The sequence below is a fragment of the Xenopus laevis genome, chromosome 7L (genome assembly GCF_017654675.1).
Source record: "Xenopus laevis strain J_2021 chromosome 7L, Xenopus_laevis_v10.1, whole genome shotgun sequence".
Taxonomy (NCBI): Eukaryota; Metazoa; Chordata; class Amphibia; order Anura; family Pipidae; genus Xenopus; species Xenopus laevis.
In genome coordinates, this window is record NC_054383.1 from 129,100,570 (window position 1) to 129,117,493 (window position 16,924).

The 16,924-nt window shown below is 39.7% G+C and overlaps 1 protein-coding gene across 2 annotated transcripts in view; it reads left to right on the forward strand.

The window, feature by feature from the left end:
- LOC108695947 (sialic acid-binding Ig-like lectin 10) overlaps positions 1-10,121 on the forward strand; it is a 72,104-nt gene extending 61,983 nt beyond the window's left edge. Inside the window, exons 4-9 of one of the 2 annotated variants that reach the window (XM_041569709.1) lie at positions 2,561-2,917; positions 4,425-4,718; positions 5,435-5,791; positions 7,534-7,662; positions 9,155-9,204; positions 9,675-10,121. In XM_041569709.1, coding sequence (XP_041425643.1) covers positions 2,561-2,917; positions 4,425-4,718; positions 5,435-5,791; positions 7,534-7,662; positions 9,155-9,204; positions 9,675-9,743 — 1,256 coding nt within the window. In that variant the 3' untranslated portion in view covers positions 9,744-10,121. Of the gene's footprint in view, positions 1-2,524; positions 2,918-4,424; positions 4,719-5,434; positions 5,792-7,533; positions 7,663-9,154; positions 9,205-9,674 lie in introns of both variants that reach the window. The other variant, XM_041569710.1, reaches the window with a different exon arrangement.
- The last annotated feature ends 6,803 nt before the right edge of the window (positions 10,122-16,924 follow it).

The window sequence follows — 16,924 nt, forward strand, 5'->3', positions numbered from 1 at the left end:
TGATAGTTGTTCGCAGGATACTGCAATAAACCTGTTTTTTTTCTGGAGTGCCTTCCTTTCTTTGATTGTGGCCATTAAGTTCATCCACTCCAAACCTCTTAAACTGGACACAAGATGGGCCTCTTCCCTGTCATCTCAACATTCCTCAAGTTGATATGTGAGAACTGAAGTCTGTTAGCCAGAGGAGAGTCTCTCGGCACTGGGACACCCCTGTCAAAGTTGAAATACAGTTTCATTGAATGTGGGGCCTTTAAGCTGAGGTAGATAGTGAAGAAAATACCCTTGTAGAGGTCCTCCATAAGACAAGTAAATTAAGAATGGACTGGAAGGACTAATGGAATTGTCACATATTTTGAGAGGGGGGATAAATATATAGAGGATAGTTCAAAGAGGAAGCCAGAGCAGAAATGTCCTGCCTGAGAAGCCACATAGGTTAGACTGGTATTAAGGAGGTCTATCTAAGGACAGACCCAAGAGGAAGTTTATCTGTAGGAACATCTAATTGTAGAGAAGTCCCAGAGAGTAAATCAGCTCAACCCAAGCATGTTGTATCATATTTAGTTCATTCTAGCTATTTCATATAAAGGGACATTTTTGTAACTACTTTGCGACAATTCAACTACAAACAAACCCCAAGTGAAAATAATTTGGCAGGTGCATTTTCCCAACTAAGTAGGAAAAGGGAATAAGCCAGGTGAATTTCTAACCCATTATATAGCAACTTGTATTACTGTATTTGTTCTTTATTATTGCTCCTATTTAACCCTAACCCTTCATTGTAAAATTACAGCTTCACAATCTCAATATCTCCGGCTGTTAGACTATTGTTACACTATTGTTCTGCTCATACTGATTACCAGTTGGCACCCAAATAATATATTATTTAGAAAACTGCTCTGCTTTCATTTTATTATTTATTATTAATCTCTGAAATGAGGGAGTGGCAAACAGAGCTACAAAAATTCAGAAACCTATTTATTATTTGTGGTTTTTGAGTTATTTAGCTTTTTATTTAGCAGCTCTCCAGTTTGCAATATCAGCCATATGGTTGCTAGGGTCCAAATTACCTTAGCAACCATGGACTGCTTTAAATAAGAGACTGGAATATGAATAGGAGAGGGTCTGAATAGAAAGATGAGTAATAAAAAGTACCAATAACTATAAATGTGAAGCCTTACAGAGCATTTGCTTTTTAGAAAGGGTCAGCGACCCTCATTTGAAAGTTGGAAAGTGTCAGAAGAGGAAGGCAAATAATTTAAAACCTATACAAAACAAAACATGAAGACCAATTGAACAGTTGCTTAGAATTGGGCATTCTATAACATACTGAAAGTTACCTTAATGGCGAACTGCCCCTTTAGTACAAGCACAAGTGTCTTATAAAACATGGGGGGGGCATTAACTAATACCAGCCATATTTGAATTAGTGCAGTCAAGGCCAGAACTAGGGGTAGGCAGAGTAGGGGCAAACCTAGGGAGCCGTCATGGGGGGGGGCTACACTTTTAAGGGGAATTATTTGGTTTGCTTGACCTTTAATAGTTTTTCAATTTTATAAACTGCCTTTTCTTGCCTGTGATTTGTACTGCTGGCATAAATACTCCCCACCTCCCTCTTAGCAGCTGCTGGCACATCTGTGGGCAATATCTTGGCTGCTGCTGGCACAGATAAACAGTTGATATGGGGCAATATGATGGAATTTTGGCTGCCGCTGGCTCAAGTACATATTTGGGGGCAATTTTATGGATATTTTGACTGCTGCTGGGATAGACTGCTGCTGGCTCAGGTACATGGGGCAACATGGTGGCTGATGACACAGGTACACTGATGTTTGGGGCAATATGATGAATATTTGGCTCCTGCTGGCACAGATACAAATTAGGGGCAACATGATGGATTTTAGGCTGCTGCTGGCAAAGGTACAGATTGAGGTAACAATATGATGGATGTTTTGGCTCCTGCTGGCACAGGTACAGATTGGGATCTTGGGAGCAATCTAAGGGATTGACTGGCGTTGGCACAGGTACAAATGGGAGCAATATGATATGTGATGGCACATGAGGTAACACAATGGCTGCTGGCACAGGTACAGGGGGCAATATGAATGGTAAGGTGAGAAATGGTAATGTTGGACCATGTGTGGGGGGGCTCTGATTGAAGCCCTTGCCTAGGGTGCCAGGGCTTCATTCAGTGCCCCCTGAGTACAGTAACCCTTAGCAACCAGTCAGCATTAGCTTAGATCAGTCTGTAGCAGGGAGAATAGTGAAAGGCAAGTGTCTGTCTGTCAGCAGCCGAATTACTGGAGCAGGAACATGGAAACAGAAAACTGATTGTTGGTAACAAAACAAACAGCATTAAAAAATGACAATGTATGATTGCTGCTGAGTGTGTGTGTGTGTGTGTCTCTCTACAGTGTAAATCAAATGCCCTTTGTGTTTGAAATGTTGGCTCAGGTTTTATAATCTAGTGACAAGCACTAAAGAATCATAGCAAAACTTATATGAACAATATATTTTCTCCCGACAGGCAGGAATTGTCAGCGACAGACAGAGGCTCTACCAGGGTTTAAAATTGAGGCACCAGCAGAGGTGACAGTGCAGAGGGGACTCTGTGTGCTCATCCCCTGTAACTTTATTGTTGGTCCTCGTTTTACCTTAACCAAAGATGCCATTGGAATCTGGTATAAAGGATATAATGGACATCCAAATGGTCCAGTTGCAGCTTCTAATGACTCCTCTCAGTTCCCTGATACAACAAACGGGCGCTTTATATTCACTGGGAAAGTGAGTGCAGGAGACTGTTCCTTCTCTATCAGTGATGCACAACCAGGAGATGCTACACAGTACTGGTTCAGACTTGAGGATAGAAGTCCTTTAAGCTATAGCTACTTTGGTATCAAACCATCTGTATCTGTGACAGGTGAGTGAAATAAAATCAATACAAATCCAGAGAAGTCCCAGAGACTGTTACGTCTCCCTCGTGGTCCTTATAATGTGTTTAACTGAGAATCCCTCCATAGAAAATTCTGTATGAACTAATAATAATAATAATACTTTTTAAACAGTTAAAACGTTATTAAAGGTAATGGTGTTCCCCAGCACACACAATGTAAATACCACAAACAAAATCTACATGCTACACATTTTAGATTGTAAAGGTTAAAGGGCAAGTCAATCCCAAAAAAAAATCTTTCCCATATCCATTTATTAAAAACTTTCAGCGCTTTAAAGGGTTGGTTTATATATAAATTAACTATAAGTATGCTATAGAAAGGCTAATTCTAAGCAACTTTTCACTTGGTCTTTAATTTTAATTTTTTTTATGGTTTTTGAATTATCTATCTTCTTCTTCTGACTTTTTCCAGATTTCAAATGAGGGTCACTGACCCCATCACAAAACGAAATGCTGAAATGTTGCAAAAGTCTTAGGGGATTATTTACTTAAATCAAAATGTATCTCATGTTTTATTAAAAAAACACACAACCAAACTCCTATGCCCCATTTTAGCTTATTATTAAAAAAACTTGATTTAATTGGAAAAACTCAAAAAAATCAAAAACCCTAATCGCTTGAAGTTTTTTCCCCAAAAAGTCAGATTTTTCGGGCTAACCCAATGCAGACCATGAAAACTTCAAATTCAGATAGTTGCTTCTCCCATTCACCTATACAGGACCTTGACAGGTCTGAGATAGATGATTTTCAGATTTTGTAGCATCAGGGTATAATAAATCTCAAAAAAAATCAAGTTTTTTTTTCCCTCTAAAAATTTGTTTTCTAGCAGGAAAAAACTAAAATTTTTTGAGATTTGAATAAATCACCCCCTTAGTTCTAAAGCAAAGACAGGTCTGTTAATCAGCTGCCTTGTATTACATTGTGTCAACAGTCTGAACCACCAGTGCAGAGAATAGAAAATGAAAGACACTGCTTTCAATAGCTTTACATACACAATTAACTTAAAAATCAATGAATATTTGTAATGAATGTGTATTGAAAAGTTGCTTAGAAATATGTTTTCTTTTATTATATTATATTTTGGGTTGACGTTCCCTTTAAACACAGGAATGGTGACAAAACCATTGCAGTCTGCAGCACACGTATGAACTTATAATTACTGTGGAGCGTGTGTATTGGCAGCCGTATCAGGTTCACTTTTCAGTGTCAAATTGGCTGATCATTGTTATAACCATATTTTCTGTTATCTTAAGCCAAAGTTATTGCAATTTCTAAGCATTATTAACTGTAGTAAATTCTTGTATTTCTGGCAGGTTAAATAATGACAGTTGAATAATGTTCTTTGCTCTTTCTTTAAGACTGAGCTGATTGTGCTAATAAACCTGTAACACAACATAAGCGGTAGCACAAGATACAGACCCCAAATGAGTTGCTTTTGTGAATTATGTTTCAGTCTTTGCCAATAATCTTACAGATCTAAAAGAACCTGATATATCTCCAAACAATGATCTGATCGCTGGTGAAGAAGTGACTGTGACTTGCACGGCTCCTACACACTGTCCTGGACTCTCTCCAACCTTCACATGGGAAGGAAGTGTAAATACAGAAAATACACAGAATAATACATTGAGGCACCAAGATGGGACTGTCACCTACTGGTCAAATATCACTTTCACTCCATCACTGAGTGACCATAATTCCTCCTTAACCTGCACTGTGACTTATAAACATGGGTCTGCTAAGAAAAGCATCACCTTGAATGTTATATGTAAGTTTTCCTTTCATCATGTTTTTATATACGGGTATGGGATCCATTATCTGCAAACCTGTTATCCAGAAAGCTCTAAATTACAGAAAGGCCCTCTCCCATAGACTCCATTTTATCCAAATAATCCAAATTTTAAATATTATTTCTTTTTTTTCTGTAGTAATTAAACAGAACAGTGTTCTTTATCCAAACCTAGATATAATCAATCCTTTTATGGAAGCAAAACCAGCCTATTAAGTTTATTTAATGTTTACATGATTATTTATTTACATGATCCAAATTACTGAAAGATCCATTATCCAGAAAACCAAAGATCCAGAGCTTTCTGGATAACATGTCCCATAGCTGCACACTAGTGATGTGCGGGTCAACCCCAAACGACCCTAACCCGCCCCTCCCAATCTGCACCCGGCCCACTACTGCCCCTCTATTTTTAGACCCCCAACCTCACCTGAACCCTGTTATTGTTGCCCTTATATTTCCACTGCTGTTTGGTGATGGAAGACTGACCTAGACAGAGCCAAGAAAATACTATTTCCCTCATCTAGCGGAAATCCCTGTAATACGTGCAGTACTCAGCAGCAAGTAGAGCAGATTACATACAGTAATGAATTGATACTACTTTGGGAATGCAGCTTATTACAAGACACTGGCTGTTTTTGTTTATTCTAAATATGACCTTTATGAGCCGTAAATGGAAATATTTTCTCACATAGGGTTTAAAATTGAGGCACCAGCAGAGGTGACAGTGCAGAGGGGACTCTGTGTGCTCATCCCCTGTAACTTTACTGTTGGTCCTGGTTATAACTTAACCAAAGATGCCATTGGAATCTGGTATAAAGGATATAATGGATATCCAAATGGCCCAGTTGCAGCTTCTACTGACTCCTCTCAGTTCCCTGATACAACAAACGGGCGCTTTATATTCACTGGGAAAGTGAGTGCAGGAGACTGTTCCTTCTCTATCAGTGATGCACAACCAGGAGACACTGACCAGTACCAGTTCAGACTTGTGGATAGAGATAATCTAAGATTCACCTTCCTAAATATCCAACCAACTGTATTTGTGACAGGTGAGTGAAAATAAAAACATTATAAACCTTTCTTCTTTCTGGGCCTTTCTGCTAATGATTATTTTAAAGGTTCTAATTGATCAATAGTACTGACAAATGAGAAACACCGAATCTTAAATTTGCTGCTGCACAAAGCTTTTCTATTAACCGTGATAGGCCGGTGGAAGAATTGGCAGGGGGATCATAATAATCATGATAGTGTGTGGGGTTGCACTGCTGGCAAGAAGGGGGTGCAGAGATTAGAATGGGACATAAAAGGGGAGAGAGTCAAACAGTGGAAGGAGATGACAGAGATTAAAAGTAATGGAGGGGACACAGCAAAAGAAGCAGCTCAAAAATGGCAAAACAGAAGAATAAGGTGCAGAAGAAATTGGAAATTAAGATATCGGTACAGGAGACTGGTGTTGTGGGGAAGATAGTGGAAAACGGTTGAAAACCCAATTTGTGAAGGACAATATATGAAGGTGCAGACAGAGATGTTGGGAATTAAAGATAACATGAAATACAGAAAGAAATAGAGAAAATATCTGTGTGAGAAGAAGAAGAGGGGATGAAAGAAGGTAAAGGGAAAGCCGGACAAGAACAGAGAAGCAGAAGAGGAATGGGAGACCTTGATAGAAAGAAAAGTCAATGTTGGGCATAAATGTTCTGTATATATAATGTATATACTGTGTCTTACTAAATATTGTACTTGGGTATCAATACCCTCTGCCTCTCACTGTATAGAATGTGATTTGGAGTATTAGTTCTCACAGGAGCTTATTTATTAATGCTGGAGATAATTTACACCCGACAATAACCCATGTAAACCAATCAAGTTCTTGCTTTCATTATTTTACCTGAAACTGTGTAAAAAAAATAAGCACTGATTGGTTGCTATGGGTTACTGCCTAGTGCTGATAAATGAGCCCCACTGTCTTTACTGTATAAAATGCTTGGACAATCAGTACCCACACCTCTTACTGTATAATGTGCTGGATGTGTCAGTATTCATGGTTTTACTGTGTATAATGTGCTTTGGGAACTTGTATCCACTGTTCTTAGTGTATCTAAATGCAAGTCCCTATTTCCTTGAAGTGCAATAACAACTCACTGTATATTTTCTTTGGCTGTAGGGCCTACATGTAGTTATTCATCTTATTATATAATGGGCAGTGCATAATAGACTCCATTTTATCCAAATAATCCACATTTTTTAAATGTATTTTCTTTTTCTGTGTAATAATAAAACAGTAGTTTAGACTTGATCCCAACTAAGATATAATTAATCCTTATTGGAAGCAAATCCAGCCTATTGGGTTTATTTAATGTTTATATGATTTTCTAGAAGACTTAAGATATGAAGATCCAAATTAGGGAAATATCCATTATCTGGAAAACCCCAGGTCCTAAGCATTCTGGATAACAGGTCCCATACCTGTACTTAGTTTGGGAATTAAATAACATGAAGTCTTTCCCCCATCCCTTCACACTGTGGAGAAGCTCATGTCATGTAGAGTGCATATAAATCAATTACTAACTAAGCATGCATGATGGGAATATAATTTGCACCCAGTTTTAATGATGATGAGGATTCCACAATAAGATGACAACCAGACAAGGTTTCCATTTTAAAAAGACGTTTTGATCCACTGCAGAAATGGATTTCCTGTTATTTGAAGATTTTGAAAACTCTGAACACTTGTAGTCCTACAGTAGATGTTGAAGAAAAGAAATGTATTTCACTCCATGTTCTTCTTTAGATCCCAAGGAAACGTGTTTGGATTCCAAAGTGATTCCTGCAATGGTGGCTGGAAATATTTTCATTTTAGCTCTGATGGGCCTGGGAGGTTTTTGGTACCTGAAAAGGACCAGGAAAATGTCAGAGAAAGGTAAAATGGAAATACAGAATCAGATATTATTTAGTATTTCAAACAATATCTTTTTTTCAAACATGTGTAAGAAATAAAACAGATATACCAATAAGGAACGTGTATCTAGGGATCTGATATAATTGGAGGGATATGATCTTAAAGGCACCTGCCATCTGATTTTGTTTCCCCCACCAGAGGTGAGATCTAATTGAGCTGCACTCGATCAAATGATCTGGAAAGGGAACGAGCAAGATTTGATCTCCTTTGTGAATAACCTAAATATGTATGATTTTAATGTGAGCTTCACACATACCTAGGGTTGCCACCTTTTTAAAACATTTTTACCGGCTGCTGGGGGCGGGGACACAAAGGGGCGGGGCGTGACGTCAAAATGGACGGGCCGTGATGTCAAAAGGGGCGTGGCCGTGAAGTAGTAAAGAAAAGGTAAGTTCCAGGGGATTGGGGGCAGGCCGAGGGCTCCTTTTACTTGTATTACAAATTTACCGGCAGCTACATTGCCGGTAAATTTGTAATACCGGCCCCGGCCTTGGCAGGTATTTTACTGGCTTGGCTGGTAAAATACCGGCCGGGTGGCAACCCTACACATACCTATTCTAAAACTTTTTTGATTTTTTTTGGATCTTGAGAATATCGTGGATAGGAGAAATCTCGGTACATGTACACATTTTTAATCTGAGAGTGTTAACTCTTATCCTGCATCCTAATAGCATGTGTCCCTCCCAATGTATTAACAATATCCCTTGTTGCCACTATGGATGGACTTTAGTTCAAGGTTACATATACAGTAACAATCAATGTTGTTTCCTTTCAGTTTTCAGTATTACGGGGACCAAAAAGCAGGGGCCAAGCCTCAATACCAGCTTGGATAAGATTTTGGGTCAGTGTTAATTTGACACTCTTGCTCTATATTAGGGTGAGAGCTTATTTGTGCCCTGGGTACCCCTGGAACTATAGCAGGGTGACTGTTACCCCAATGTTTCTATATATCTGTAACCTTGTTATGAGCTAAGGGGGCCCAGCCTGAAGGCCAGTTAGGGGGAGATGTGAGGTAAGTGTTTATTTGTGCCCTGGGTACCCCCGGAACTATAGCAGGGTGACTGTTACCCCAATGTTTCAATATATCTGTAACCTTGTTATGAGCTAAGGGGGCCCAGCCTGGAGGTCAGTTAGGGGGAGATTTGGGGTGAGTGTTTATTTGTAACCTGGGTACCCCTGGAAATATAGCAGGGTGACTGTTAGCCCAATGTTTCTATATTACTGTGACCTTGTTATGAGCTAAGGGTTCCAAATCTAAAGGCAAGTTAGACCTTTCTTTTAGCTTATGGTGGTACAGGGTAGATCAAAGAGATGTTTCAACTAAAAAGTTCAAAAACTGCTCCTCTGAAGCAGCTAATTTGGAAATATATATTTTATTATATGCACATAGGTGTATTTCCAATTATTACCCAAAGTGATGCAACCTGACACCTCTGTATTATAATTCATTAAGGTGAAACAAGAGAAGGTTCCAAGCCAAAGGCTGAAGAGTCTACATATGAGGTAAGAAATGTTTGTATGTGTAATGAGAATTAGCAGTCTGTATAAAATCAATTCCCTCTGCCTTTCCCACTGCCTAGCTTCTATGAAGATTACTCAACTAACAGCTTCAGTATATAATACTCTGGATACAATGTGCCTTTTCACCTCCTATAGACCTTTTACTGTGTTATAAGTCACTAACAAGAAGCCAGAAGTGGAGATGATCTAGTGGCCCTGACAGACAATCCTTTTAACTGGACCAAAATATACTGTAACTTTCCATAAATCTTTCTTATTCCTGTATAATAATTACATGTACTGTATGTCATTCAGCAGGAAAATATAAACATATAGTGGCCCTTGAATTTTGACAGGGAAGCCATGAAATATAACATATTACCTGGAATTTATATATAAAGTTTGCTGTTGATATAGAATCTCTCATTGCCATATTGAATATCACAATTTACAATTCTTTCATCTCTTTTTAGACAATGAAGACTCAATCTCAGGATACGTACAGCACATTGAATCTGCCAACAATCAGCAAGACTCACTGAGTGTCTATCCCCCTCAGCAAATCACTCAAATTTACAATCATTTTACAATTAATTATTAACTATAAAGGAATATTGATTTTGGTTTGCATTAAAGACAATAACTGTTTTTTCTGTATCTGTGACTATTTTGTCACGGATAAATTTTTCCACTGCAAATTTTTCATGCAGTTTCGCAATAAAATTTATAGATGCCGAAATGCCGAATTTCCATGGCTGGTGAAAGAAACCTCTCATCACTACTTCTAATTTGTGTTTCTGTTAACTGCACCAGCGAAATGTAGTTTAGTACATCAGCTGCACAACATTTATTGTACTTAATTGTACAAAACTGTTGAAATAGATTCGTGCTTTTTAATTATAATATTACATAATATTTCATATACTGAATTCATGTTTCGAATTTTTCAAGATTTGGTTGTATGCTCCAGGGAGCATTGTGGGACCTCAAGTCCTGACAATATTATGTATGCATTTGTTTGCTCCTATTGAAGGCAATAAGCTAAACATTCCTATATTCATACATTTCTTACTGGAAGTTAAGGGTAGTTCCTGCACCATTCTATAGTACAGGCATGGGTCCTATTATCCAGAATCCTTGAGCCTTTCCGTTACTTGGATTTCCATACATTTAGGGGCAGATTTATCAATATGAGTTTAGAACTCAATAAATAAAAACACCCCCATGTTCTATTCATTCACATGGGGTTATTAGAATTGTATATATCAACGGGTGAAAGTTAGAACTCACCATTTGATAACCATGTTTTTAAAAATCCAATAGTAAAAGAACGTGGGTGGGTTTTTATTATTATTATTAAGCTCTAAACTCACATTTTATATTAATCTACATCTGTCTGCTAAAAAAATCATTATAAAATAAACGGAATAGGATTGTTTTGCCTCTAATAAGGATGAATTACTTCTTAGTTTTCTACTGTTTTATTATTACAGAGAAAAGGGAAATCCGGTTATTAATTCTTAATCTTAATTATTTGATTATAATGGAGTCAATATGTTGCCCATATGAAAATTAATTCAGAGTGCGAGGGTAGGGCAAGGGCTCTTACACACGGGCGTTTTTTTCCAGGAGTAGAGGAAGATTATTAGTGATGGGCGAATTTGCGCCGTTTCGCTTCGCCGTGAAATTCGCGAAAAGGCGAAAAATTCTCGAAACAGCGACGGCGGCTCGTTTTTGACGTCGTTGACGTTTTTTCGACGCCGGCGCCCATTTTTGACGCCAGCGTCCGTCGAAAAAAAAATTTGGACGCCGGCAAATTTTTTCCGCGAATTTTTCGCGGGCGTTTCGCAAATTTATTCGCTGGCGGCAAATCGCGCAAATTCACCGGGAATTCACTAAAGATTATTTCATACTTACTGAAATCTTCCTTTCCTAGACAAACTCCATGTCAGAACGTAACAGGATAGCCCCTACTCCCTGCTCCCATTAGAAGGAACCTCCCCAAGCCTTTAAAAGGCCAAACACACCCACCTACCGGCGTCTTTGTAACAAGCTCTTACATTACCAGAGAAAAAAGGGTGGGTGTACTGACATGGAGTTCGTCTAGGAAAGAAAGATTTTGGTAAGTACAGTATGAAATAATCTTCCTCTTTCCCTAAACGAACTCCATGTCAGAACGTAACAAGTTAACATTATCCCATGGAAGGGAATATACTTTAAGAAGAATCTATTATAAGGAATGGAGTATCGTTGACTAGATAGTCCACCATGATGCAAACTCTTTACTTTAATATAGAGAGTCCAGGTGAAAACCCCAGAATAAGTTCACCAGGCTAAGAATAGCGCTATAGTATAGCCTACACTAGAGAGAGAGAGAGCGCGAGAGAGATGTTAACCCCCTGAGAGTGAGGAACAAGTTAGCTCACTAACCACTACTTCACCCTTGAGAGAGAGAGAGAGAGAGAGAGAGAGAGAGAGAGAGAGAGAGAGAGAGAGAGAGAGAGAGAAAGAGAGAGAGACAGACAGACACACTCCTGTGCAAGGTGAATTCAAGCTGAATGCAAGCTGAAATACTTACTCTCCTACTCACCAAAAAGCATTCATCACATGTATGCCTAATTTCAGTGCAAATTGCAAGGTACCTGTAAGAAACACTTGGTAGGAGTAACAGACCAAATATAGGAATGATCTGTTTAGGATATTACCATAAATGTAGGTTATACAATGTACCTAAGGCCTGTACCATAAACATCTTCATATCAGAATGCATGTTAGTCAGGACTGTTCTAACAGAAAACAGATCCTAAAGATCGGAGACAAGGGCACCTGAGAAAATAATTGGGATTAGAATTCCTTACACTGTGTAAATTCCTGTGATGAGGCAGACTCCATTTACTGTGAAGAGCTGAGCAACTACAGTACCTAAGAAATAGAGCCCCCGTTGGTTGACCCAACCTAGTACTCTGAGAGGTATAACTGAATACCCTTAAGGTTACAGATCCCAATAACCCCCGTGCAACTAAAGGATTAATCCCAAGATTTATGGAGGCAGATTATCTGCCCTGGATAAATGCTTATAGTCACCCACAAACCTGTGTTCTTTCTACCCGTAAGGGACCCATTTATATGTGGAATCAACTATACTACATATTTAATCGGTGAGACTGACCTTAGAACTGGAGGGACCCTATGGATGTTCCAGTAAGTGCCAGAAGGGCTTCTGATCCACTATAGTCATGCTGGGTCTTATGTATCAGGAGTGGCACAGGAATGTGAATCCGAGAACAAACCAGGATAATAGGAGTGTCGTATCTGGAAGTTACTGTGCGAATGTTTCAGACACAAATTTTTTTAAGCAGGTGTAAATGTAAATCCCCCTAGTATAGGGAACAATGTGACCAACATGGTCAAAACCAACAAAAAAACACTTCCAAACCTTCCATTTGAAGCTAGACAAACCTGTAGGACCGATACATAAAATATCCTTAATTCATACTCAATGAAATTAATAAGACTGGATGTTGTAAGAGATTACACTCTACTGTAATAACTGCAACCGTACCACTTAAGGGAAGCCTATGATCTTGCTCAGGAGAGCCAAATACATTCTCGCCCGAAGCAATAGGACAGGTAGCAACTGCAGTATTTAACTGTGAGGAGGAAAGATCCAAAACTGCTGGTGTTCCAAGAGGGCACTGACCTAGAAAGGAAAAAATAAAAAAATGAACACTCCTAGGATGCCTCCATCTGCTGTCCAATCAGTTACCTATCTGGTGTGGAAGAACAGCCGGCCCTGTATTCTAAAAAAAAAACACTAAGTAGGGGATTGAGAAATTGAAGAAAAAATGGGCCTTCTGGACACAGAGCAGAAAACCTGGCCTTAAGTCACAAAGCTGCTTTGTTTTGCTGGTAGTATAAGCAGACTATCCCTATCCTGGGCCAGATTGGAACAGAGGTCATCTCTATTGACTCACAGACACTTTGAGGACTCCTATACCCTGAAAACCCTTGGTTTGAAAATATAGACCTTAGGCAAATTCCCCGTGGCCTGATGTGTATGTGTACCCTGTCTCTATAGACACTCTGTATTGGAAGATAAAATGTCCCACCTATCCTGACATTAAGAATATCAGTAGAAATAGTATAGGCATAACACTGGGAAGTGGCTCCCCTCTCTAATTTGTAGGAGGCACCGAGGAGTCACCCTAGAAAATGGTAGAGATACATCTAGGGATCCTTCAGCCAAGCATAGAGAACTGTATACCTTGTTCTTCCTTATCTCTGACATAGCTAGAACTTCTAGACCTGTATTATATCTATATGTGTATATGTATACCTATGAATATGGAATTCCACAGGTTGCACACCTAGAAATTAGCCAGATGTCATGGCTGCTATAGTAAAATTTATGGATGAAGAGTTCAAGTACTGAATGTTCCAGGAATCTTCATAAATACTATACGTTGCATAAAAATATAGGTTTATTGAGCAAACGTTTCTGGTTCCACAAAAGAACCCATCCCAAGGGCACAAATCATATATAGATATCTGTGCACACATATACACACACACATTCATATACATGCCTTAGTATTAAAATATATGCACCTGCCTATGGCCCTCTTATAGATGCAAACATATATGTTGCTTGGTAGACCAGTTGTATTATGGAGCTTATCCATTAATTGAGCATTAATGGATAATGCAGAAGAAAATATAAGCACAGATACAATCACAGCAACATGAAATACATAGTTTATATTAGCTGCAGTAGAATCCCCCTGCAGGATGTGGGCCATGGTGCGAGCATATATTAAAATGTGTGATTATAATATGTACCTCGGTCAGAGTCCTAAGCTCCTGGTTCTGGCAGAGCACAGTACCCGACCCCAGAGCCCGAGCCGAGTGGGTAGTAATAAATCAGAAAATTGACTGGGCAAAGCAATTATCTGGCCCTCCTTTCGTTCAGGCAGTGATACAATGCTGCTGAATCTGGAAAAATTTACATTCAATGGTCCCAAAAGTATTACATACCTGTGGTTATTCTTAACCCAGCAATCCTTATGACAGACAGGCTTCAGAACTAGTGATGGGCGAATTTATTCGCCAGGCGCGAATTCGCGGCGAATTTGCGCGATTCGCGGCAGGCGAATAAATTTGCGAAACGCCCGCGAAAATTCGCCGAAAAAATTTGCCGGCGTCCGAAAATTTTTTTCCCGAAAAACGGACGCCGGCGTCAAAAACGGGCGCCGGCGTCGGAAAAACGGGCGCCGGCGTCAAAAACGGGCGCCGGCGTCAAAAACGAGACGCCGGCGCCGTTTCGCGAATTTTTCGCCGTTTCGCGAATTTCGCACGAAATTCGCAAATTTTTCGGCGAAGCGAAACGGCGCAAATTCGCCCATCACTATTCAGAACTCCTGTAGTGTTTATCATGACAAAATTAAGCTTACCTGCGATCAGGAAAAATATTGCCTAGTGCAGTATAAAATTACATTCCCTGCTTAATTTATTAAGCCATATCTTATCCCAGGAGCAATGCCATGGAATGAAAAGACCTTCATATGTAGGTATTCCTATCAGTACTCATCTGGATTAAACCTGAATGTACCCCAGAAACTATTACAACCCCGTGCAATTCATAGTTTAGGTTAGCTGCAGTTTTAGAGCAAACCTATATCAGACCTTCATAGCCACCCAGCCCAGTGATCTACATCTATTAGGGCTACTGGTTCAAGGTGAGCAATAATTAGAGCATATCATACTGCAGAGAATAGGAGCATACCGATATGATCACAGCAACATGTAATACATAAAACATTAGCTACTGCTTAGGGCAAGCGTATATCTAGCCATCCTAGCTGTTCCCAGGCCTGTGCTTTACATACCTTAGGGCTACCTGTTCCAGGTGAGCCGTAGCCAGGGTATATACTGCAGAAGAAAATATAAGCACAGATACAATCACAGCAACATGAAATACATAGTTTATATTAGCTGCTGCTTAGGGCAAGCATATCTCAGGCCCTAGCAAATCGAAAGGCCTGTGCTCTACATCCATTAGGGCTACTTGTTCCAAGGGAGCAATAGCCAAATCGTATACTGCAGAAAACATGAAATACATAGTTAGGTTAGCTGCTGCTTATAGCAAGCATGTAATGGGCCCTCCGGTCATTAAAGGGCACACTACACCGAACATATTAAAAATTTGAAGAACTTTATTGTAGATCTTCTTTACGACCTACGAGCCCTCCACCTCTGGCCCGGTAGGACTTTCCGATGTGCCACCTCCCTCCTTCGGCCAGCGAGCCACCGCAGCAGTGCCCCTGGCTTTTCTGGGTAGGAATTTAACACCACTGGCCTGGGTTGTCCACACTGTCCTGACTGTCTCGGATTGTCCTGTCTGTGGCCGAGCCACGGCCACTAGGCCTCTATCTCCTTGGTGGGGTGTCAGCTACCCGTGCTAACTTGCCTGACTGACTAAGGCACCTAGTGCCCCATTTAACATGTACCTGACTATTTGTCCTGCTTCCAAAAACCAACAACCCTGACTATAGCTATCCTCTTTTATACCTTTAGCCCTGAGCATTACTATAACATGCCTCTCTCATGTGTTTTTCCACATCCTACACATATCCTGTACATGTGCCTTACCAGTGCTGTCCAGCATGGAACCTCCTGAACATATCCTTAACACTATTGCCATCTAATGGACAACCCTTGCAATTACACCATTTTAAACATTTCAATACTTTTCACCCACAATATCATACATGCATATATCAAACACTTGTTCTCATTCATTTTCATACAACATCATTTCAATCACCTTACAAGCGTGTATCAGGGCCTAGCAGCCAGACAAATCTGTGCTCTACATCTCGCAGGGCTACGCGTTCCTTGTGAGCAATAGCCAGAGCATAAGCTGTATAACAAAATAGGAGCACAGGTACAATCACAGCAACATGAAATACATAGTTAGGTTAGCTTCTGCTTCGAGCAAGTATGTATAAGGGGCCTAGCAGCCAGCCAGACCTGTGCTCTACATCCCGTAGGGCCACGTGTTCCATGTCAGCAATAGCCAGAGCATAAGCTGTAGAACAAAATAGGAGCACAGGTACAATCACGGAAACATGAGGTCCATAGTTTAGATTAGCTGCTGCATAATGCAAGCTTATATCAGGCCCTAGCATTCAGCCAGACCTGTGCTCGACGTCCATTATGGCTACCTGTTGTATGTGAGCAATCGCCAAAACATGGAATGCAGAACAAAAAGTAGCGCAATACAAATTATGGATTATCTGCTGTTTAGAGAAAGTATATATCAGAGCCTAGCAGCCCCCCAGCCCAGTGATCCATATTCAATATAGACTGGGAGTAAAAAGCAGCCTGGGCAAAAAAAATCAAAGCAGCCCACATTTAAACACACAATGGTTTTGTACTCATTCACACATATATTGGGGTAAAACTGCAAAAAGTATGTGCATAAAGAGCTGCCTTTCTCGCTTAACTGTACTTAATGTAAAATATTACAGTACAGTAACATATTTTTTACTGGCACCACACAAATCTAATGTGTCCTTATTAACCATTTTGTTGATTTGCCATTTATTGACAAGGATTCAATAGTTTACAATTACAGTATGGGGTACATTGCTTCTTATAATATGCTAGTGAAAAAACAACTCACCCACTTTCTACTCTTCTACACTTTCCTATGGGATTTTTC